Here is a 23,161-nt window from a genome sequence, read left to right as displayed (position 1 = left end):
GCCTATTTGCCGATGACTCTAAAGTGTGCAATAGGGTTGATATTCCTGGAGGGGTCTGTAATATGGTAAATGATTTAGCGTTACTAGATAAATGGTCAAAGCAATGGAAACTGCAGTTTAATGTTTCCAAATGTAAAATAATGCACTTGGGGAAAAGGAATCCTAAATCTGAGTATTGCATTGGCAGTTCTGTGTTAGCAAAAACTTCAGAAGAGAAGGATTTAGGGGTAGTGATTTCTGACAGTCTCAAAATGGGTGAGCAGTGTGGTCGGGCAGTAGGAAAGGCAAGTAGGATGCTTGGCTGCATAGCTAGAGGTATAACAAGCAGGAAGAGGGAGATTGTGATCCCCTTATATAGAGCGCTGGTGAGACCACATTTGGAGTACTGTGTTCAGTTCTGGAGACCTCACCTACAAAAAGATATTGACAAAATTGAACGGGTCCAAAGACGGGCTACAAGAATGGTGGAAGGTCTGAAGTATAAAACGTATCAGGAAAGACTTAATGAACTCAATCTGTATAGTCTGGAAGACAGAAGGAAAAGGGGGGACATGATCGAAACATTTAAATATGTTAAAGGGTTAAATAGGGTTCAGGAGGGAAGTGTTTTTAACAGGAAAGTGAACACAAGAACAAGGGGACACAATCTGAAGTTAGTTGGGGGAAAGATCAAAGGCAACATGAGAAAGTATTATTTTACTGAAAGAGTAGTAGATCCTTGGAACAAACTTCCAGCAGACGTGGTTGGTAAATCCACAGTAACCGAATTTAAACATGCCTGGGATAAACATATATCCATTGTAAGATAAAATACAGGAAATAGTAAAAGGGCAGACTAGATGGACCATGGGGTCTTTTTCTGCCGTCAGTCTTCTATGTTTCTATGAGGGTAATGGATTGGTTTATTGCTGATTCCATAACTTTACATGTGACACAGCATACAGAGATTAGTCTGAAGTTTTCTACTAGACTGGGCCTCCCTTTTTGAAGATGGGGATGACCATGGCTAGTGACCATAGATTGGGTAGGGAACTGGTCCTGTAGGGTTTTTCAAAGATTATGCTTAGCTATGGCTATCGAGAGCTTTCTAACAAATTGTGTCCAGTTCTGATGCTCACTGCATTTTCTATTCTTCTCTGTGTATTTACTTTCAGATATGACATTTAAGAGAAATTGCCTGTTTCCACAAAACTATTCTTAAAACAATTTTCTCTTGGGATGAAACTGGCCTTGCTTAAGCTTAACAAAAAGCATATGCGACACTTTTTATGGGAACTGTCACTTGACACATGAGGAATGTCTCTCAGCACTGAGAATCAAGTCAACAATAGCAATAAGTGTGAAACCCTTAAACCCTTAAAGACAAGGATGTGTTAAGCTTCTCTCAAAATGAAGATGCCATCACATCTTTGTGTGATTTAGATCTTGGGAAGATCTATTCAGATGGGCTCTGGGAAGAAATCTTCAAATGGAACATAAAAAAGGAAGAAAAAATACCAGTACAGCAAACTTAAAATGCTATGTTAAAATAAAAGATAGCATATTTCAGATCTCATTATCATGGGAACTTTTTATTTGTTTTCTTCTGATAGGTAATATTGAAAAATGTAAGCTGTTGTGATTGAAATGCTGAAGTTAAAAAAATGGCATAAGTGCACAGAACAGTCCTATGTGATACACATTTAAATTTAAACGAATGCAATAAAGTGAACAAATGTCCAAGACATTGTTATGATTTGTTATGAGTTGTTTTTTTAGATCTATTGTTATCTAACTTGTACTTCATAATTTATTCTGGATTTATTTATTACATTATTTTAAAAGTTATATAATTAAACATCATAAATGAAAATAAAAAAGAATGGAATATCATTAAACGTCTAGTTGTAAATGTGTGTCCTTTATTATAAACCTCAATGCAGTATTACCATCAGAGCAAATATGTATAGAAAAACTATAGAAAAACATTTATTAGCCTGTTATATATTTCAATTATATTTTGAAATAAATAATTATGACTAATTCAGCAAACTAAAAACTGAAAGGAAGAAATTTGTATTGAAAAAGTTATTTAATTTTAATTTTATTTTTAAAAATAATTTGGATCAGTTGGTCAATGTATCAACTATGTAACTCAGATCATATTATAAATGCTTTGAAAAGGAAGAGTTCTGTCTTAAAATATCAATTTCTTTTCAAGATTAAATCAGATGTCACTCTATTTTAAATGTACCAATCTTTAACTGGAGCCAACTCCTGTCCATCAAGAATTCTTTAAATCATTTTTCTATAACACTTAAGATACAACCAACTGAAGGAAGAATGTAAGGTCAGATAATTAGCAGGCCATTGTGTGAACTATTGCAGTGATTTTCAACCTTTTTTGAGCCGCGGCACATTTTTTATATTTACGAAACCCTGGGGCACATTGAGCGGGGCAGGGGCTAAAAAAAGTTTGGACAAAACATTCTCTCTCTCTCTCTCTTCCTCCCTTTCGCTATATTTCTCTCTCCCTCTTTCTCTCCCTCTTTCTCTCTCTCCATCCCTCTTTCTTTCTCTTCCTTCCTTCCTCTCTTTTTTGCTCTTTCTCTCTCCCTCCCTACCTCCCTCTATGTCTTTCTCTCTCTCTCCCCTTCCCTCCCTCTCTTTCTCTCTCTCTCTTGCTTTCTTTCTCTCTTACTCTCTCTCTCTTGCTTTCTTTCTCTTGTTCTTTCTCTCTCTTGCTTTTTTTCTCTTGTTCTCTTTCTCTCTCTTGCTTTCTTTCTCTCTCTCTTGTTCTCTTTCTCCCTCGCTCGCTCTTTCTCTCTCTTTCTTTCTTTCTCTATCTCTCTTGCTTTCTTTCTCTTTCTTTCTCTCTCTCTTTCTTTCTTTCTCTCTCTGAGCTTCACGGCACACCTGACCATGTCTCACGGCACACTAGTGTGCCGCGGCACACTGGTTGAAAAACACTGAACTATTGGATCAACCAGACAGATCCTTAAAAATGCTACCACTAGTTGCTACTGATGTTATGAAAGCATGGAACTATACATGACAACAAATGAGAAACCAGAATTCTATCAGAGATGAAGGATGTAAGATCAAGGCAGATATTTACTTGTGATAGAACTTTTTTGAGGAGTGGGGAATAGTCATCATCACCAGTGGTAACAGAAATATGAGATCTTCATTGAGAGGAGGAAGATTTTTTCCCCTCCCTTGCATCAGTAAGATTATCTGGAAGATGGATGCCAGGCAGTGGGTACTTTATGACCCATTAACCTATGGGATAGACCCCGGGTAGTAGAATGTAGTAACTATCAAGTAACTATCAAGCTATCTGTAATTTACTTCACCTCAGGGTGGGCTACTGCCCCGACGGGGTAGCAAAAATGGAGCTCCACCTCAGAGCACCCAATTTGCACTGAACGAAATTGAAAGAAAATGCAGGGCATCCTGCATAAGCCACGCCCACAGTGTAGTAGCAAAACTTTTGGTAGCCCTTCACTGCTTTACCTCCTGCTGATACTTATCATTCCCCAAAGCAAGCCAATTTGCATGTTAAAAAAATCAAAACACATTTAATGTCTAATCTGAGCCAAATAATCTGCTACCCATATTCTTCTCTGTTTCAACAGACTAGCATTATCAAAACCATTCTCTGACAGAAATAACAATGAATCAGCAAAATAATTTAAAGGGACACACAGTATTAAAAAATGGGTATATGCAAGATTCTGCATCTATTTTCTGATAGGGTAAAAGTGTATACTGTACAGTACTTGGTGTTTTCTTAGAATAAAACCGAGCTTCCTCTCCACTTATTCATGAATTGATAATGTGTTAAAATAAAACTATCCACAAAAATGAATGAGGATAGGGGTCACATTTAATTCTGTCTCCTGTTATATTTCATTGATTATTAACTCACTATAGTTGTCCTTCTTACTAAATAGAAATCAAGCAAATCATATTGAACTTATTACAATGTGACTGTAACATAGAGTTGTTATTTTAAGCCTGAAGATTTAAGCTTGCAAATCAATTAATGTTATGTATTTGTCTTATACTGTATTTTGCTACACTTCATTTGGTTCATTCTTTTTCTTTCTTTTCTAATACATTTTTTTTTACCTCCCTTGGAATATTTCTTATTTTATACACAGGTTTTTTTTTTCTCCTGTCTTGGGAGTGAAAATAGGTCTTATCTATCCTTACTTTCTCTTTACAAGGAAATAATACATTGATTATCTTGACCTTTTCCTAACTTTTCTTGCTGTGCTAGAGACCAAACTGTTTTCAAGATGAGACTGCTGATTTTTATAAAATTAGAACGTTTTCATCCTGCTTTGGCATTCTTTTCTCCCTGAGGCAGAACAGTTTTATCTATTATTTTATATATACCTTTTTTTTTTTTTACTAAAGTGATTCTTAGGCTAAATTTGTTATACAACTACTACAACATGTATTAATATAAACATAGGCATGTGGCACCGTTTTTCACTTCTTCCTTCTTAAAAACATCTGAGGTAAACATATTTATTTTTCTGCCTTCAAGACATTGTTGACTTCCAGTGACCACCTGGGCTAGTCATTGCCATTTTAATAATTACAGTTCTGCATAATCAGCCCCCCCCCCCTTATATTGAAAGGCACTCTGATATTTTACAGTCTCCATCTGCATATGACCTTCCTCCAGTATGCTGAGATTTCCATCCATCCATCATTATTGCTAATAAGAAATATTTGACCGAAGTGAAACTCATTAACATATGTGGAACCATCAATAAACATCACATATTACAGAATAAATATAACCAACCAAGGATCTAGAAATTTAGTTGGATCTGTAGGAGAGATAAGAAGGGTAGTAAAGCAGAAAGAGGAGGAAGAAATTGCAAGAATGTGAACAAATACAAATACTGTAGCTAAAATTCTGTATTGAAGTCATATTAATGAAGATTTAAAGCTGACCAGTCATTTAGACATTATTTATTTATTTTATTTATTTATTTATTGGATTTGTATGCCGCCCCTCTCTGAAGACTCGGGGTGGCTAACAGCAATAACAAGACAGCATACAATAATAATCCAATACTAAGAACAATTAAAAACCCATTATTATAAAAACCAAACAGACATACCATGCATAAAATTGTAAGGGTCTAGGGGGAAACAGTATCTCAACTCCCCCATGCCTGGCCGCAGAGGTGGGTTTTAAGTAGCTTACAATAGGCAAGGAGGGTGGGGGCAATTCTAATCTCTGGGGGGAGTTGGTTCCAGAGGGCCGGGGTCACCACAGAGAAGGCTCTTCCCCTGGGTCCCACCAAGTGGCATTGTTTGGTTGACGGGACCCGGAGAAGACCCACTCTGTAGGACCTAACTGGTCACTGGGATTCGTGCAGCAGAAGGCGGTCCCTGAGATAATCTGGTGCCATGAAGGGCTTCATAACCAATATAAGGGAGGCCATGAAGTTCTCACCTTGTGTATCTCTCTCCTCGTCGTGTTCTATCTGCATTGCAGTTTTTCATGTAGAGTTGAAAACTGATTGATTGCCTGGTATGTCCCAACCACATGTATGTATGTATATAAGAAGTATTGCATATAAACCATTGTTCATAAGACAGATCTCTGTGTACTATATTTTGCTCCTGGGTTATCTCAAAATAGTAGTCACGCTGTGCACACTCTGACAATTGGTTTACATTGCAGCTTAAGGCATTAGATCAAAGAAACCTCCAGAATCTGAGTTTCGTAGAAATATTGAAAAGGAACAGAGCTGACACCATGCAGGTGTTCCTAGAGTTCCATCCATTCCAGAACTGGAATGCCCTTCATGGAGGCAGAAGAGGACAATCGTCTTCTAACATGATATATGAAAATCAGTGATATTATATTCTTTTCCTTTTTTTAGGTAAACTGAGTAATCCTGCAGAGTGAAGTAGAATGCCTTCCAGAATGTGTGAAATAGTGTCAAGTTAAGCCTAATACTTAGAACAAATGTAACAACATGTTTCATTTAAAAAAAAATAAGTTATGCAATATACTATTTTTTGAATGTAGCATGTAATTTAAACTTATTTGATAATACCAAAAAAGACACAGACAAGTAGCCAAAATGAGTATAGTAATTCTGTATGCAACAAGAAGACATATTCACTTCAAACATTATCTTATTATTATTTCATATTTTTCCCACCATTTGAAAAGAGCTTGTGTCTAAATGACACATTCATCTATGTTCACTAGGTCCACAAAGTATCTGATCATTCTGGTGAACAGTTACATAAAAACTTTTTTCCCCCTGTAAGAATGGACTGGATGCAAATATCAACACACTTGAAAATAGATGTCTAAAGATCAACCAATATATGTCTAAAGATTTAACAAATCATGGCTAAATGAGATTTAATTTTTTTTAATCTTCTTAAAAACATTGATTTTATAATATCAGTGATTCTTCCCATCATCAGAAGAAAAACACTTCTATCTATACAAGTGATGGTTGGATGGATGGATGGATGGATGGATGGATGGATGGATGGATGGATGGAGCCAAGTCTTCCTGATTTTCATAACAAATATATTAATCAGTCTTTTCATTGGATCCATAGATTTTAAAAGTTCTATCAGAGCAAGAATGCATACATAAATAAATGAATACTGCGTGCATGTAAAGATGAGTGCATAGAATGTTAATTGCAGCCAATTATTTTAAGTCTGGTTTTGTGTTTATATTTTCTAATAATCAAATAGTACTGAAACATTAAAACTTTTGTTTGATACAATTATATACAAATGGATCATCATCCCTGATTGAATATGGTGGAAAATAAAAGTCTAATCTATTGAACAATTAATATTATTGTTTTAGCAAATCAAAGGTTATGGAAACATTTATTCTTATCTGAGTTACACTGTCTCAGTACAGTGTTCCCTCGATTTTCGCGGGTTCGAACTTGGGGAAAACCTATACCATGGTTTTTCAAAAGTATTAATTAAAAAATACTTTGCGGTTTCCCCCCCTATACCACGGTTTTTCCTGCCCGATGACGTCATGTGTCATTGCCAAACTTTCGTCCACCTTTAATATTTTTTTAAAAAAATAAACTTTAATAAATAAACATGGTGAGTAATAATCTAAATGGTTGCTAAGGGAATGGAATAGACTAAGTAAGATTTCTCTCTTCATATACATAAACAGAAAGAAATCCCCCAGAACATTTTTGCTACAAACATGTCAATTGTACAGGATATCTTAATAGTAAGTAGCCAAAAGCAAGCAATTACTGAATTAAATAATATCCTAGTGGAAACACACATATCCTACATAATGCAATATTTTCTCTGGTATGCAAAAAGTATATACATTAGTAATTTAATGGCAACATTAGGAGCAATTTTTTTCCTGACTGTTTTTGGGATTTATTGTGAGGGGGGGGGAATCCAATGCTAAAACAGAGCTGTTGTTTCTCATGTGGATGTGATTTTGCATACCATTGCCATGCAACTGTTTCTTAAGCATGTTTACTCAGATATACGTTTCAGGGAATGTAAGGAGATTTACTCCCAAGTATATGATTTATATATGACCTAATATGTTTTGAGGATTATATAGAAAACTAAATTGGGCTGAATACCCTTAAAGGAGCAAATGAATCCATATTTGCCACCCCGAGTCTTCGGAGAGGGGCGGCATACAAATCTAATAAATTATTATTATTATTAAATTATATTCGGTAATGGCTAATTTGGAGTTTTGGTTTCTATTTTCTACATGAGGTGCTGAAAAAGGAAGAGGTAGGTTCCTTCCAGTTCAGACCAACTCTATCTATAGAACTGGTAGCGGGAACCAGAAGCAATGGCCAGCAGGACACGCCCCTGAACTGGTCCTCCAGCTTGAAAGCCATCCACCGGAGAAAAATTTGCACGAAAATAACGCTCTGTACATGCACAAAGCCTCCTGTGTAGGCGCAGACCAGTTTAATCCGGGAGTTATGTGCCTGAGCAGAGAGCACACACACACAAAATGTGCACTTCCAGCGCAACCCCGAATCGGTAGGGAAGGTAAGTAGAACCCACCCCTGAGAAAAGAGTTTATTCCCCCTGCACATTGCAGTAGGGAACAATTCTCATGCTATATTTTTAGGTGATTTGTATGATTTTATCCTAATTTTTACTCAGAGTACCTATATTTTCACAGAGACCTACCTGCTCCTATGCTTGACAGAAGTTAGCATAGAAAGGTCAATAGTTATTCTAAATTTATTTTCTTTATAAGAAAGGCCATGTATTATAATAACTTAATCCTCCCAGGCAATCTAATCACTTAATAAATTGCATCAGAGAGACTCCAAATACATACAGGAAGTGAGAGTGATTAAGCCCAACATTTCTGTTGTTAAGTGAAACATTTCTTACGTGAGTTTTGCCCCATTTTAAGGGCACTCATTTTGCCCCAGTTGTTAAGCGACTCCACTATAATTGTTCAGTTAGTAACCCTGTTGTTAAATGAATCTGGCTTCTCCATTGACTTTGCTGTCAGAAGGTCTCAAAAGGTGATCACATGAGCTCAGGACACGACAACGGTCATAAATATGAACCAGTTGTCAAGCATCCAAATTTTGATCACATTATCATGGACATGCTACAACAATCATAAATGTGATAAATGATCATGTCACCTTTTAAATTGATGTTAAAACTTATTAAATTAACAGTTATAAGTTGAGGACTACCTGTAATATTTTCTCAGAATGCTATTTTTATCTGTATGGGGTATCGCTTAGACACAATAGGATTATAACTATTTAATATACACTGCTCAAAAAAATGAAGGAAACACTTAAAAAACAGAATATAACTTCAAGTAAATCAAACTTCTGTTAAATCAAACTGTTTACTTAGGAAGCAACACTGATTGACAGTCAATTTCGCATGCTGTTGTGCAAATGGATTAGTTGTGCCAATGAAATATTCAGTGAGAATATTTCATTCATTCAGACTAGGATGTGTTATTTGAGTGTTCCCTTTATTTTTTTGAGCAGTATAGTTTTACCCAGTGAAGGGCTACCAAATTTTTTACTACCACACTGTGGGCGTGGCTTATGCACAATGCCCTGCATTTTCTTTCAACACCATTCAGTGCAAAATGGGTGCTCTGGGGTGGAGCTCCATTTTCGCTACCCCACTGCATTCCCTCCCCTGTCCGGGCAGTAGCCCACCCCTGGTTGTACCATATATGATATAACTGTATATTTAGGGAACAACATCATTTATAAAGCCTTTTGGGAAAGAGCTAAAAAATTAAAAGTTCTTTTTTCATTTTCCAAACCTCCTGGAAAAATTATACACTGAAGAAGGAACTGTAGAAATGGAAAGACTAAAGCGATACTCTATTTCTCTTTTATGTTAGCAAGAATTCAAGAAACATCACAGGTAAGAAAAAGCTGCTTACTTGGAGAAATTATCTTCTAAATATACACTGCTTGCCATCCACAGCCAGCGAATAAAGGAAAGGCTTTATAACAGAAATGAAACATCACAAGGCGGATTAGCAAACTCTCTGAGGGCAGCTGGGACCCACACTAGCAAGGAGACAGTTATTTATTATGCTATTTAAAACGGGAAAGTAGTTCACTGGAGAACAGATTTAATACTTCTGTGAGGCAAACTGTGACTGAGTACACTAAGAGAAAGAAACAGAATTAATTTCTGCATTTTTAAAAAGTTGTATTATGTGGAAAAATTACTTGGCTAGGTTCATCCATTATGCTAGCTGTTCTGTAGTTTCTTGTGGTTTCTTTACTTTTAGCAGTATCGCATGCAAACAAATGATTGATCTGTGGCTTAACTGGGAGTAAAAGTAGCTACTATGGTTCAAAAAAACTCCCCCAAACCCCAAGCACAAACAGCTTTAGTGAGTATAATCCATGAACCTAGCTGTGTTAATGTTTAATTGGAATGAAGAAAGACTTGACTTGGAAAAGAAAGAAGGGTTACCATCGAGTGATCTTGGCCGATTATTTCCTGGTTAAAGTTGTTCAGATATTAACTTTCTAGCTAGCTCATATACATGATCCAGCCTCATTTGAGCTGTGGCAATTTAAAAATGCTGCTAAACAAACAAATGGAATAATCAAATAAATGACCATGTGAGAAAGGTAATAAAGGTTCAAAAAAATGCAGGGGCCCTTTCTAAAGTAAACTGATTTGTTTTTGCTTAGTTTGAACTACCAGAGAAGAATATTAACACTGTATAACTGGTAGTAGCGATGCTTTAATATACACATAACGTTATGCAGCCCTTCCCAAGGGATACATGGGATATGTTATATGTAGGATTCAGACAGTGCAGTTGTTCCGTTTTTCTTTTTCCAAAACATAGAACAAAATATTTAAACAATTATTTCAGTGGGATGTTTCCTTCCAAGCATAGAACAAAAAGGTATTACTCTTTTTGTTCTGTGCCCATGGACCTTGCATTAACATATCTGCAATAATTCTGGAGCTAAATCCTATGTTATTACATGTTGTGGAGGAAATCTTGTTCCAGTGTTCAAACAGGGAAGGGGAGAAGCAATCAAATCTGAGTTGGAAATGCAACTCAGCTTCTTGAGTGGCTGATAGGAAGCTTTCTGGAGATATAATGATGTCACTGAAAGGTGTGTATCTGGGTATGTTTTTTAACTATTTTGATGTGTGAGGGGGATTTAAGAGTGGTAAGAGAAGTATGCCATTACCCAGAGATCTTGCAAATCCTTGAAATCTACCTTAGCTGATAATATTTTTGAATACCCTTTTTATTTCTTCTATAGATAGGTAAGTTGCCATGAACTAGGTTGTCAACTGTTACCCACACCAATCATCTGCCAGCCAGTTGGCAGCTATAAGACCTGTGGATTTCAAATTCCAGAATTCCCCAGAAGCCATGCTGGGAATTGAAGTCCACAGGACTTAAGGTTGCCACGATTGAACATACCTGTGCTCCAGAGATGGGTTCCTCCCGGTTTGGACCAGTTTGCCCGAACCGGTAGAGACCTGCTGGTTGATGTCACAATGACGTCATGGAACTGGTTAGGACAGTGCCGATAGTACCATCTTTTTTTATGGTGTTTTTTTTTGGGGGGGGGGATTTTTATTTATTTTTTTCTTCTGAGCATGCTCAAAAGCTGAGTTTCCAGCACTGTGCATGCATCACCATCTTGTTTTTGGATTTTATGGGTTTTTAAATTATTTTTTGGCACTGCAGCGCGAGAGGAAGTGAACTTGCAGTGAGATAAGTTAGAACCCACCACTGCTATGCTCTAATAGCTTTAGGCAGTGTGCTTTGAGCAAACGGTTACCAAGTAGCCTGCTATCAGATGCTGTTATTACTACTGTTCATGTCACTAGCTAAATGGCTACCTAGTTTATTTATTTATTTGGTAAAAGTATATAACCACCCATCCCATATTTGACTTTGAAGAGCCTATCAAGTTAAAAACAAAACACCAAACAACACAATAACAAAAATTATAACAGAATTCATTTCAAAAAATAAAAAAGTATTTAAAAAAAACAATCTGTGGGGCAGCACACTAAATTTCTCTAGCAGTCTGCATTGGTTGCCGATCAGTTTCTGATCACAATTCAAAGTGTTGGTTATGACCTATAAGGCCCTTCATGGCACCGGTCCAGATTATCTCAGGGACCGCCTTCTGCTGCACGAATCCCAGTGACCAGTTAGGTCCCACAGAGTGGATCTTCTCCGGGTCCTGTCAACTAAAGAATGTCACTTGGCGGGACCCAGGGGAAGAGCCTTCTCTGTGGCGGCCCCGGCCCTCTGGAACCAACTCCCCCCAAAGATTGGAATTGCCCCCACCCTCCTTGCCTTTCGTAAGCTGCTTAAAACCCACCTCTGTTGTCAGGCATGGGGGAATTGAGACCCTCTTCCCCCTAGGCCTTTACAATTCTATGCATGGTATGTATGTATGTATGTTTGGTTTTTTTTATATTAATGGGTTTTTAATTGTTTCTAACATCAGTCTACTATTGTACACTGCTTTATTGTTGCTGTTAGCCGCCCCGAGTCTCCGGAGAGGGGCGGCATACAAATCAAATAAATAAATAAATAAATAAATTACAGCCTTTCCCACCATAAGGGAAAATAGGAAACGCCCAAATTAAAATGAAGGGTCTAGATCAGGGGTGTTAAACTTGTGTAATCACGGTGGCATCATGTGATCAGGACTTTTTTTCCCTTTTGCTAAACTGGGCATAGGTGCGGCCAGTGAGTGATGCATCTGGCTTATAGACCTTGAATGTGACAGCTCTGGTCTAGAGCATATATTTATGGGCATAATTCCCTACAAAAGGGCCTTGCAAGGGGACATCAGGTGCAAGACTTTTGACTGCAATGCTAGCCATATTTACCTGTGCTCATCAATGCACATCTCTGACATCTGTACAGGGCTTAAGTCAATTAAGACTGACAACAGGTAATGAATTCCATATGCAGCACCATTTCTAGTATCGTTGCTGAGCAACCAACAGAAATACCGTCTAATATTCAATGAAAGATAACTAAATAAACCACAATCTTTCACATCGTAATAGAGGGTTAGTCAGAAATAGACTAGAATTTGGATTGACTTTTAGAAGATGTGTCAGAAAAAATTGGTCGATTTGCTGAGGGACAACTTTATGTATCACCATAGGACAATTCAACATGGAATATCTCAACATGGAATATTTCAGTGAGATAACTGGACTAGACCCATTCCTCTCTTAATATAATTTGGGTGACCATCCACCTCTTTCCCTTTTCTTAGTTTTATTAAAATCATTAGTGCTTGACTCTGATCCCTAGAAGAACCAGTTCCACTTGGAAAACTGCGTAGGCAGATACTGGGAGAAATGGAACTGGCCGCACTAAGTTGTGAGACATGATTCCACTGGCATCACTTTAACTAAACTAAGTCTGGGGGTTCCATTCTGAGCAGAAACGGTCTCCCTTTGCTCAAGGCAGCTTTAATGCTGTGGTTCATATTTTGTGATTTATTTGAAAGTTATACATTGTCATGTAGCAATCTATATTCAGAAAGATACAATCTAAAGCTAACAAGGATAATATTTAGGTGGTGAAAGTTGGTGTGTTGCTATGGTGAAAAATAATTCTCACTGTATTTGTTCAAACTGTTATTTAGAAAATAAAGTAGGTATTTCTTTTAAACAATGGAATAAAAATCTCCAATTTTAAAATTTATTTTTTAAAAAAATTGTAATAAATATCTCTCCCACTTTTTTGATGTTTATTAGTTTATGCTGAAATTAATTTGTGAGAAAATATTTTCTAAATGTATACTGGAATCAATTAATTATGTGAATTACAGTTTTTGTTTGATAAGCAATTAACATCTGGAATATCCTCTTATGATTCCATTGGTTTTTGTTTGGAACCTGCTTCTGACAGATACATATATGCATATAGATGCACAAATTTTGAGATACATGTGCAAAGCCAACACATCTTCTAAAGAAAAAAGACGCTTGGACTTTTGGATGGAGTGGGCTACCCTAGGCAATTTTAAGATAATAAAATAAAATAGAATAGAATTTTTTATTGGTTAAGTGTGATTGAACACACAAGGAATTTGTCTTGGGGCATATGTTCTCAGTGTACATAAAAGATAAGATACATTCACCAAGAATCATAAGGTACAACACTTGGTAGTCCGGGTTCAAATAAGCAATCAAATCATATTAGGAACCAGTCAATATAAATTGTAAGAATACAAACAACAAAGTTACAATCATGCAGTCATTTGTGGCAGGAGATGGGTGATGGGAACAATGAGAAGATTAATAGTAGTGCACACTTAGTAAATAGTTTGACAGTATTGAGGTAAATATTTGTTTAGCAGAGTGATAGTGTTCAGAAAAAAAAACTGTTCTTGTGTATAATTTTTCTGGTGTGCAGTGTTCTATAGCATAGTTTTGAGGGTAGGAGATGAAACAGTTTGTGTCCAGGATGTGAGGTGTCTGTAAATATTTTCACAGCTTTTTTGACTGGGAATTGCTTGCAATTGGTTATAAATATTTATATATTTATATATATGTATAAATATAAATATTTTAAATAAATAAATGATGTCTATATCAATAACATGTGAGCCAAATACTACACAACAGTATTCAATTTGCAAAAATTAATTTTTGGCAGACGATTATTTAAAGCAAAAATTGAGAACATCTTTAAGCAATTATTTTCACTATTAAAATTATGTAAGCTTAGTCTTGAAGGGAACCTCACAGTTTTAAGACAAGTGTGTATAATGCATTATGCAGTGAGCAATACATTTTCATAGAATTGCACAACAGATAACATCATTCCTGACCTCAATATTATATTTATATTTCAGCATTGTCATAAGTGCTGCTAATTGTCTAAAATACACCGCTTGAAGTGTAAAATGTGAAGAGTGTCTCCTTAGAGCTTTTTGTTCTGTTTAATTAGAACTTGCTATTTTAGTGATGGCACTCATTATCAGGACTGTTTTGCTCATTACAGTGAATGTGGCAGCAAGACACTACTGAGTCACAGATCATCATACATTTACACAATGCTTTTAAATAACAACCTACGTAGCGCTGTTATAAAAGAAGATCCCGGAGTCTGCCGACTAAGAAGCTGTTGCATTACTGAAAGGGAGAAGGAATCATGTAACCTTCCGAGATGAAGTAGAATCTAGGCGATGCACTGACAAAACACAGAATATACTGTGGGAGTTCATGTGGGAGTTACTTATGACCTGTTTTCACTAGAAATCTTAAATACTCTCTCTTGCCTTAAATTGAATGGGGCACACAAAGAAAATAACAAGGTGTTTGCCTCCATTTTGTCTGAAGTTCATTTCAAATAAAAGCCACCTTCAATTGGTTTGAAAATGAAGGGAACCACTTGAAATTTGATCTCCTACTTTACATATAATTTTGGTTTCAAATATATATATATTTTTTAATTTATTCTTTGTCCAATATACAATACATATGGAATGAAATAGACATTAAGTAGTATATATAGGGATAGTAAGTAAAAAAGAAGAGGAGTGGATGAGAGGGAGAGAATATATAGGATATATGAGAAAAGGAAAGGTAATTGGACAGGGGACGTTAGGCACAACAGTGTACTTATGTACGCCCCTTACTGGCCTCTTAGGAACCTGGAGAGGTCAATCGTGGAAAGTCTAAGGGAGAAATGTTGGGGGTTGGGAGTAGACACTATAGAGTCCGGTAATGAGTTCCACGTGTCGATGACTCGATTGTTAAAGTCATATTTTTTACAGTCAAGTTTGGAGCGGTTAATATTAAGTTTGCATCTGTTGCATGCTCTTGTGTTGTTGCGGTTGAAGGTGAAGTAGTCGTTGACCGGAAGGACATTGCAGAGTTAGGTTACACAAACTCTGCAGTTCTAAGAGTTGGCCTATACTAATTCACTGCACTGTAGATTAAGATCCATTTCCCCCTCAATAGAATAAGTTTTCTAATGAGGGAAAATATTTGTTCTTGGATCTTTGTCCTTGATAAAGTTCTGAGGGTCCATAAGTGCACTGGTGTGCCTTTCGTCCCCTGTCCAATTGTCTTTCCTTTCTCTCACTTATCATATATATTTTCTTTCTTTCATATATCCTCTCCTCTAAGTTCACATTACCCTTATATATATTACTACATGTCTATTTTTCTTCCTATGTATTTGTGTATTGGACAAATGAATAAATAACTAAACTAAAATAAATAAATTTCAGCTAAGGAAACTTTTAGATTTTTCTAATGTAATGTGACCGTCCGTAAGAAATAAGTCTACAACACATTGAAATCAAAATGTATTATAATGAAAATATATAACATCATTCTATTTAAATAAGCCCATTCTTAAGAAGTCTTTGAAGCAGAACTTGTTTCTTTTATATAAAAGGAATATAAAATAATGCATAAAGTATATACATATTAAAAAAAGAGCATAACATCTTTTATACTTAAAAGAATTCCTTATATAAATGGAATTGTACTGTTGTGATGATGTTATCTGTTCTGTTCAACAACATATGCAGACTTCCAGAAAGAAATACATTTTCTTATAGGCGGGTTTGTGAGCTGAATAGCAAGCCAATATGGACATCTCCATGCCTTTGAGCTAAATTTTTAATAGCAAAGCTAAATGGGTTTTAGAAATATCGAAAGCTCTTCTTTTGAACAGAAACAAAACATTTCCAACAATACTTTTATCCTGGAATGCCACAATTTCTTCAGAACAATAATAAATACATAAGCACGCATGCAAAAAACAAGCAGCCTAACATCCTGATATGAAGGAAAAAATAGCACGGTTTCCGGAAACATCTCTTTGCTGTTATGCAAAGCAGAAGCTTTTTGTCTTCTATAGCAGTGTTTCCCAACCTTGGCAACTTGAAGATATCTGGACTTCAACTCCCAGAATTCCCCAGCCAGCGCTGGCTGGGGAATTCTGGGAGTTGAAGTCCAAATATCTTTAAGTTGCCAAGGGTGGGAAACATTGTTCTATAGGGATGTTCATACAAAAAACAGCCAAACAGGGCAGTGAATAAACCACCTTTACAACACACCATTGAATTCTACATAATTTATAAGGAGTGACTAGATTTTACTTTACCTCACTTTTAAGTTCCCTTGTTGCGGCTGCCCATCATAAACGGACAAAATATCAAAATCTTCTTCGAGGGCAAAAGTGTGAAATGATAATTGTATCCTGTTACGTTCGCCTGTGATTATGATCCATGTGCAGTTGGCGTAATTGGGGTAGCCATGAGGGAATCCTGGGCTTTCTATCGTCCCATTGGGGCCTTGTACTAAACCTCCACAGTTCTGACCTAGAAGTCAAGAAAGGAAAGGAGAAACGAATTAATTTCAATTATATATTTTTTTTTCCTCTGTCCTATGATAATATCCACACAAAGCAGGCTTGAGACTGAAAATTTAGCATTTTAAGATGTAATTCAATTTATTCATGAGGTGCTGGATATTGAATAGAGTAAATGGCAACAAATTTGGTTCCTGCTGATTTTCACAAAGCCACCCCCCACCCCCATTCTAAAAGGAGTAACCATTAGGAATAGATAGTTTACATTGACAAAATGCCTTTAATTAAGCACATTAAGCGATACAGAATAAACCTATATTAGAGTCACATTATTTATCCTAAAAAGCATGCTTCCTACTCAGGGGCAGATTGCTTTTACCTGCTGCTAATGGTACACTGCACGCACAGCATAGGGAGTCTCGCATGCATGTGTGCATCCCAGCATGATTGTGCTTCCACACATGAAATCTCATGAGGGGATGAGAGATTTCAGCAATTTTTTTGCTGAGATTTTGCTTCTTCACAAGCTCAAGAAGCAAAAACAAAAAACAAAACAAAAAAATAAAGAAAAAAATATGGTGGCACCCAAAGAATTGGCAATTAGAATAAGGTTACCAGACCTTGATCATTTGTCCTGACTCCAAAATGCGGCATGACTTTAAAACTGACTGGATTGGATTTCCACCCTTGAGAGAAAAGAGAAAAGCACAGCCGGCTAATTTCCCCCCTCCCTCTGAATCCAAAATGCGGTGTGACTTTAAAACTGACTGGATTGGATTTCCACCGTGGGGAAGGAGCGGGGAAGAAAGAAGGAGAGAAAAGTATGGCTTTTTCTAATTGGATATTGTATTTTTTTAATTCTCATTGAAGGCATTTGTAATTTCTTCTAAATGATGTTGGTTTTGCTTTTGCAAAAAAAAAATCAAAACAACCTCCTTAGATGCAAATCAGCTGAAAGTCGTAGAGAGACTGAAGGTAGATAATTCATTAACAATCAAGGCATGTCAAACTCTACTAGATGTAGAAGTTGTTTATGGTTATTCCCAGTTTCTGGAAGAATTGTCTACAAGGTAGGAAGATGTTCCTCTAAAGAGATGTCTCTTTTGGCTTGTACAGATATTTTAAAATGTGAAACATTTTCTAACAACCAAAATGGAAGGGACCTTGGATGTCTTCTAGTCCAACCCCCTACTTAGGCAGAAAACCCTACAGACAAGTGGGTATCCAACATCTTCTTTAAAACTTCCAGTGTTTGAGCATTCACAACTTCTAGAGGCAAGTAGTTCCATGGATTAATTGTTCTCACATTCACTCCTTGCTTCAAAGTTGCTTCTCTCCTTGATTAGTTTCCACCCACTGCTTCTTGTCCTACAGGTGCTCTGGAGAATAACTTGATTCCCCCTTCTTTGTGGCAGCTTCTTATTTACATTGTAAATAAGCTGTCTCAGACAGTTCTCTTAAAACAGAACTCTTATAAAATTGAACATTAAGTAATATCCTAATATACATTTTGAAAATTTGAACTAGAGGAATCAGCAAATGTATGATACTTTAGTGACTGGACAGATATTTAGCAAGAGATTTAATAAATTCCAGTGCTAGTTGGCATTTATAGCCAAAGAAACATGCAAACAATTGTAGCCTTCTGTTAAAATGAAGCCTTCTGTGAATATAATATACTAGTTGGGAGCAAATATACCTTTGTATTTCCACTCATAAATTAGTTTGATTAACAAAGAAGATAAAAACAAGGTTTTATCATGGTTAACATGGTTTCTTGATGGTAAAAGATATGAACAAATCCCTATGCACACTGCACATACCTTATTTTAAAGTAAAAAACAAAATGGGAATGTACTATTTAGAGGGGGGGAAGAAGTCTGAAATTCATATATGTTTATGTTTTGTTTTTAATTTAATTTTGTTATTTAATATTAGGATGTATTAATTTGTAAAATTAATTGTAGAATTTTAGAACTACCGGTATATAGAATTACATAGGTAAAATTAATGGAAGATACATAGGATAAATAAGGGGTTTATGATATGTACTGTATGGTTTTATGAGTTTGCATTATGAATTTAAAATATACTTGGAGATGTAGAGGATTGATGAAAGTTAATAATAGTAAATGCTAAGTGCCTGAAAAATAATTGAGCTTGGAAATATTGAATGAAATTATAGAAAAGTAAATATGGAAATGTATTAATTCATGCATTGGTGTTCAGATAGATTTTCATAGTATTACTAGATTACTATAATACTATGATAAATATTTAAGAAATGAAGATTTTAAAGCATGGATTTATTAATAGTTGTGTTTTTAGTTTTGCTGGGTTTTTTTAGTTTAATAGTAATAGATTTTGGTTTTGTTTTATTATTAATTTATTTTAATAAAAAAGAAGGGAATTTATTTATCTCTATCTATCTATCTATCTATCTATCTATCTATCTATCTATCTATCTATCTATCTATCTATCTATCTATCTAGGACTTCTATGCCGCCCAGTCCTGAAGGGACTGCCGCTCAGACACTATACTTTTCCGCCCACACCGGGGGGAAAAATTATAGGGAACAATGCTGTCTGCTCAAGCAGGAGTTCTTCCACCATTTGAGACAGATGTCAGTCCAATCTCTCCTTGAAGATCACAAGTGTTGGGGCTCTCACAACCTCCGCTGGCAACCAGGTCAAATCTCTCCTTGACCAGCTTCCATCCATTATTCCTTGTTTGGCTATCTGTTGCCATAGAGGACAACCTGACCCCTCCTCCTCGCCCCTTGTCCTTCTCTTTGCCAGACTGGCTAAGCTTAGCTTAATTGGGAAAATATCCAAATATCTATTTAGACACAATGTTTTGTTGAGTCCCAGGTCCAAAAGATATACAGTGATCCCTCGATTATCGCGAGGGTTCCGTTCCAAGACCCCTCGCGATAATCGATTTTTCGCGATGTAGGGTTGCGGAAGTAAAAACACCATCTGCACATGCGCGCCCTTTTTCCATGGCCGCGCATGCGCAGATGGTGGAGTTTGCGTGAGCGGCGGGGAAACCCCGATCTTCGTCTGCTCGCTGCTGCTGCGGCCGCCCAGCAGCTGATCTGCTTGGCGGCAGCAGCGAGGAGCCGAATCGGGCTTTCCCCTTTGCGTGGGCGGTGGGGAAACCCCGATCTTCGTCTGCTCGCTGCTGCTGCGGCCGCCCAGCAGCTGATCTGCTCGGCAGCGCAGCAGCAGCGAGCAGACGAAGATCGGGGTTTCCCTGCCGCCCACCCAAAGGGGAAACCCCGGCTCCTCGCTGATGCCCCCGCTCGCCCGCCGCCCGCCGCCCACCGCCCGCCAGCAAGAGGGGGAGAAATAGAGAAAGAGAGAGAAGGAAAGAAAGAGATGAGAGAGGGAGGAAGAGAGTGTGAGAGAGGAAGAAGCAAGATAGAGAAAGAGAGAGAGAAAGAAAGATGAGAAAGGAAGGAAGAGAGTGACGTCATCGGGTGGAAAAATCACGATATAGCGTTTCGCGAAGATCGAGATCGCGAAAATCGAGGGATCACTGTACTGAAGTGTCAATGTTCAACATCCATTGGAAGCACTGATGATATTTCCTAGGTCATCTGCAAGCAAATATGTAAGCTCAGAGAGTATTAAGGACCCCACAGTTCACCCCCGACCTACAGATATTCTCTTCTACTGAATATATTGGAGGGTTGTGTGAACATTTTTTAAGAAGAAACAATTCTGAAATACCCCAAGGTTTTTCCCCCACATGACGTGAGTTAGATCTCAAAAATCCCTAAATTATGCCAACAGGAAATGTTTCAGTTTCCTTTGGTCCATTTAGTCATAAATTCTAAGATTCAACACAGAGCATGTTTATTCCCAATTTGATTAGTATATCCTACTGAAACATATGGGGGGCATGCTACTGATTAAATAGGCAATTCCGCAACAAGTAGCCTTGATTTATGACAAGCAGGTTTTTTCTACCCGTCTTGCTGAGCTCATTAATCCCTCAAATATAGATATGCCAAAGCTCAGAATTACATTGAGGCATAAAATCAATCTGTTTCGCAATGAATAAAATGTCTGCAAAGAGAAAAGGTTGGGGGAGGCATTTTGTGCACAAAAAAATGCTTGGACTCGCGTGCAGCTTTGGCATAAATATATTCCTAATGCTTGCTGTTAGGCCTACAACAAAGATTATTTCAGGCAAGTTTTTTATTATGTCCCAAATACCTATGAATAGATTTCTGACTTTAAATATTAACTTGAAATGCTGTCAAATGCTTGTGGGAATTTCCAAATCCTAACATAAAAGATTTAATTAAAGAAAGGATTTTCAGGTTAAAACTATGGCCTAATAAATTACCATTTTCTATTGAGTTTAAATCTGCAACTCTAATGAGTAGATATTAAAGCTGTGGGAATTCAGTAGGCCTGTTAAAAGAGAAGGATTTCCAAGCATATCTGCCAATTCTTCAAACCAAACCATTACAATGCAGACATTGTCACATTTCTTTCTCTAAATGTGAACCCTTTTATAATTAAGTAGTTCCTAAAGATGTATTTATAACATATTAAATATAGCTTGAATTGGGAGCGGGGATAGGTAACTGTCATTAGTTGCTTTTTATGAATGTTTCCTTCTTATTGCAAATTAGCCAAAAAATAATAATCTAGGCAGTCAGATTTATCTTGGTTATTTAAAAAAAAAAAAAAAAACAATGTTCTCATGATGACTGAATTGATGAGAACTGTTATACTTGCAAGTCTCATCACAGAGTTGATTTATGTGACTTATTTGACTGCCTGCATGTAATTTCTATTGAAGGCAGGCGGGATGTTCTTGTTACCAAGGATCTTGTTGATTAGATGTATGTACCGGTATGTATGTATGTATGTATGTATGTATGTATGTATGTATGTATGTATGTATGTATTCATTCAGTCAGTCATTCAGTCATTCATTCATTCATTCATTCATTTGAGTTGGAATGTTTCAGGTCATCCAGTCCAACCCCCGCTGAAGCAGGAGTTCAAACACCATTTGAGATAGATGGCAGTCCAATCTCCCCTTGAAGGACGCAAGTGTTGGGGCTCTCACAACCTCCGCCGACAAGCTGTTCCACTGGTTAATCGCTCTCACTGTTAGAAAGTTTTTCCTCACTTCCAGGCTGAATCTCTTCTTGGTCAGCTTCCATCCATTATTCCTTGTTTGGCTTTCTGGTATCTTAGAAAAAAGCCTGACCCCTTCTCACTATGGCATCCCCTCAAGTATTGGAACACTGCTATCATGTCACCTCTGGTCCTCCTCTTCACCAGACTGGCCACACCCAGCTCCTGCAACCAATTTTCATATGTTTTATTTTACAGACCATTTATGATCCTGTATGCTCTCTTCTGCACTTTCTCTAGAATTTTGATGTCCGTTTTGTAGCATGGTGACCAAAACTGGATGCAGTACTCTGGTTTGGTCTGACCAAGGCTTTATAGAGTGGTACTAGTACCTCTCTGGTTCTTGATTATATCTCTCTATTTATGCAAACAGGACTGTGTTGGCTTTTTTGTGTGCTGCTGCACACTGCTGGCTCATATTTAGTTGCTGTCTACCAAGACTCCAAGATTTATCTTGCAGTCACTGCTATTGAGTGTGGTTTCACCCAGTTTGTATGTATATATTTTTATTCTCCTAGGTGTAGGATTTTACTTTTCCCCACGTTGAATTTTATTCTATTGATTTGGCCCCAGTGTTTGAATCTGTCAAGGTCCCTCTGTCTTCCGAGTCTGTACTCTAAGGTGTTTGCTACTCCCGCCAGCTTGGTGTCATCTGCAAACTTGGTTAGTTCTCCTACTATTCCCTCATCTAGGTCATTTATGAAGACATTAAAGAGTACTGGGCCTAGGATGGAACCTTGTGGTACCCCACTGCTTACTTCTCTTCACCTGGAATAGAGCCTTAGGTACAGTTGGTTAGCCAGTTGTTAATCCATCGGGTTGTGTAGCTGTCTATCCCACTATTTTCTACTTTGGTCTACTTTGTCAAATGCTTTGCTGAAGTCCAGGTATATTATGCCCACTGCATTTCGCTGGTCTACTAATTTGGTCACAGTATTGAAGAATGAAATGAAGTTGGTTTGGCATGACTTGTTCTTAGCAAATCCATGTTGGCTATTCGTTGGTTTTTACTTGATTTGTTTGTTATTACTTGTTTGTTTCTATATGTTGGGAAATCTGCTTTTTAATTATTTTTTTCAGTATTTTCCCAGACATCTATGTTAGGCTGATTAGTCTAGTTTCCTGGATCTGTTTCTAAAAT

The 23,161-nt window shown here is 37.0% G+C and overlaps 1 protein-coding gene and 1 long non-coding RNA gene across 2 annotated transcripts in view; one reads left to right on the top strand and one right to left on the bottom strand.

The window, feature by feature from the left end:
- The window catches only part of CSMD1 (CUB and Sushi multiple domains 1), a 1,071,884-nt gene extending 1,054,374 nt beyond the window's left edge, over positions 1-17,510 (bottom strand). Inside the window, exons 1-2 of the mRNA XM_070732892.1 lie at positions 17,477-17,510; positions 16,650-16,866 (exon numbers count right to left, since the gene is read on the bottom strand). Coding sequence (XP_070588993.1) covers positions 16,650-16,866; positions 17,477-17,510 — 251 coding nt within the window. The remainder of the gene's footprint in view (positions 1-16,649; positions 16,867-17,476) is intronic.
- A 35-nt stretch (positions 17,511-17,545) lies between these two features.
- Positions 17,546-23,161, top strand: part of LOC139160613 (uncharacterized) — a 37,127-nt gene continuing 31,511 nt past the window's right edge. The window contains exon 1 of the long non-coding RNA XR_011557976.1: positions 17,546-17,677. This is a non-coding gene — a long non-coding RNA (uncharacterized lncRNA). The remainder of the gene's footprint in view (positions 17,678-23,161) is intronic.

The sequence above is a fragment of the Erythrolamprus reginae genome, chromosome 1 (genome assembly GCF_031021105.1).
Source record: "Erythrolamprus reginae isolate rEryReg1 chromosome 1, rEryReg1.hap1, whole genome shotgun sequence".
NCBI lineage: Eukaryota > Metazoa > Chordata > Lepidosauria > Squamata > Dipsadidae > Erythrolamprus > Erythrolamprus reginae.
This window is presented reverse-complemented; position numbering and strand designations above follow the sequence as displayed.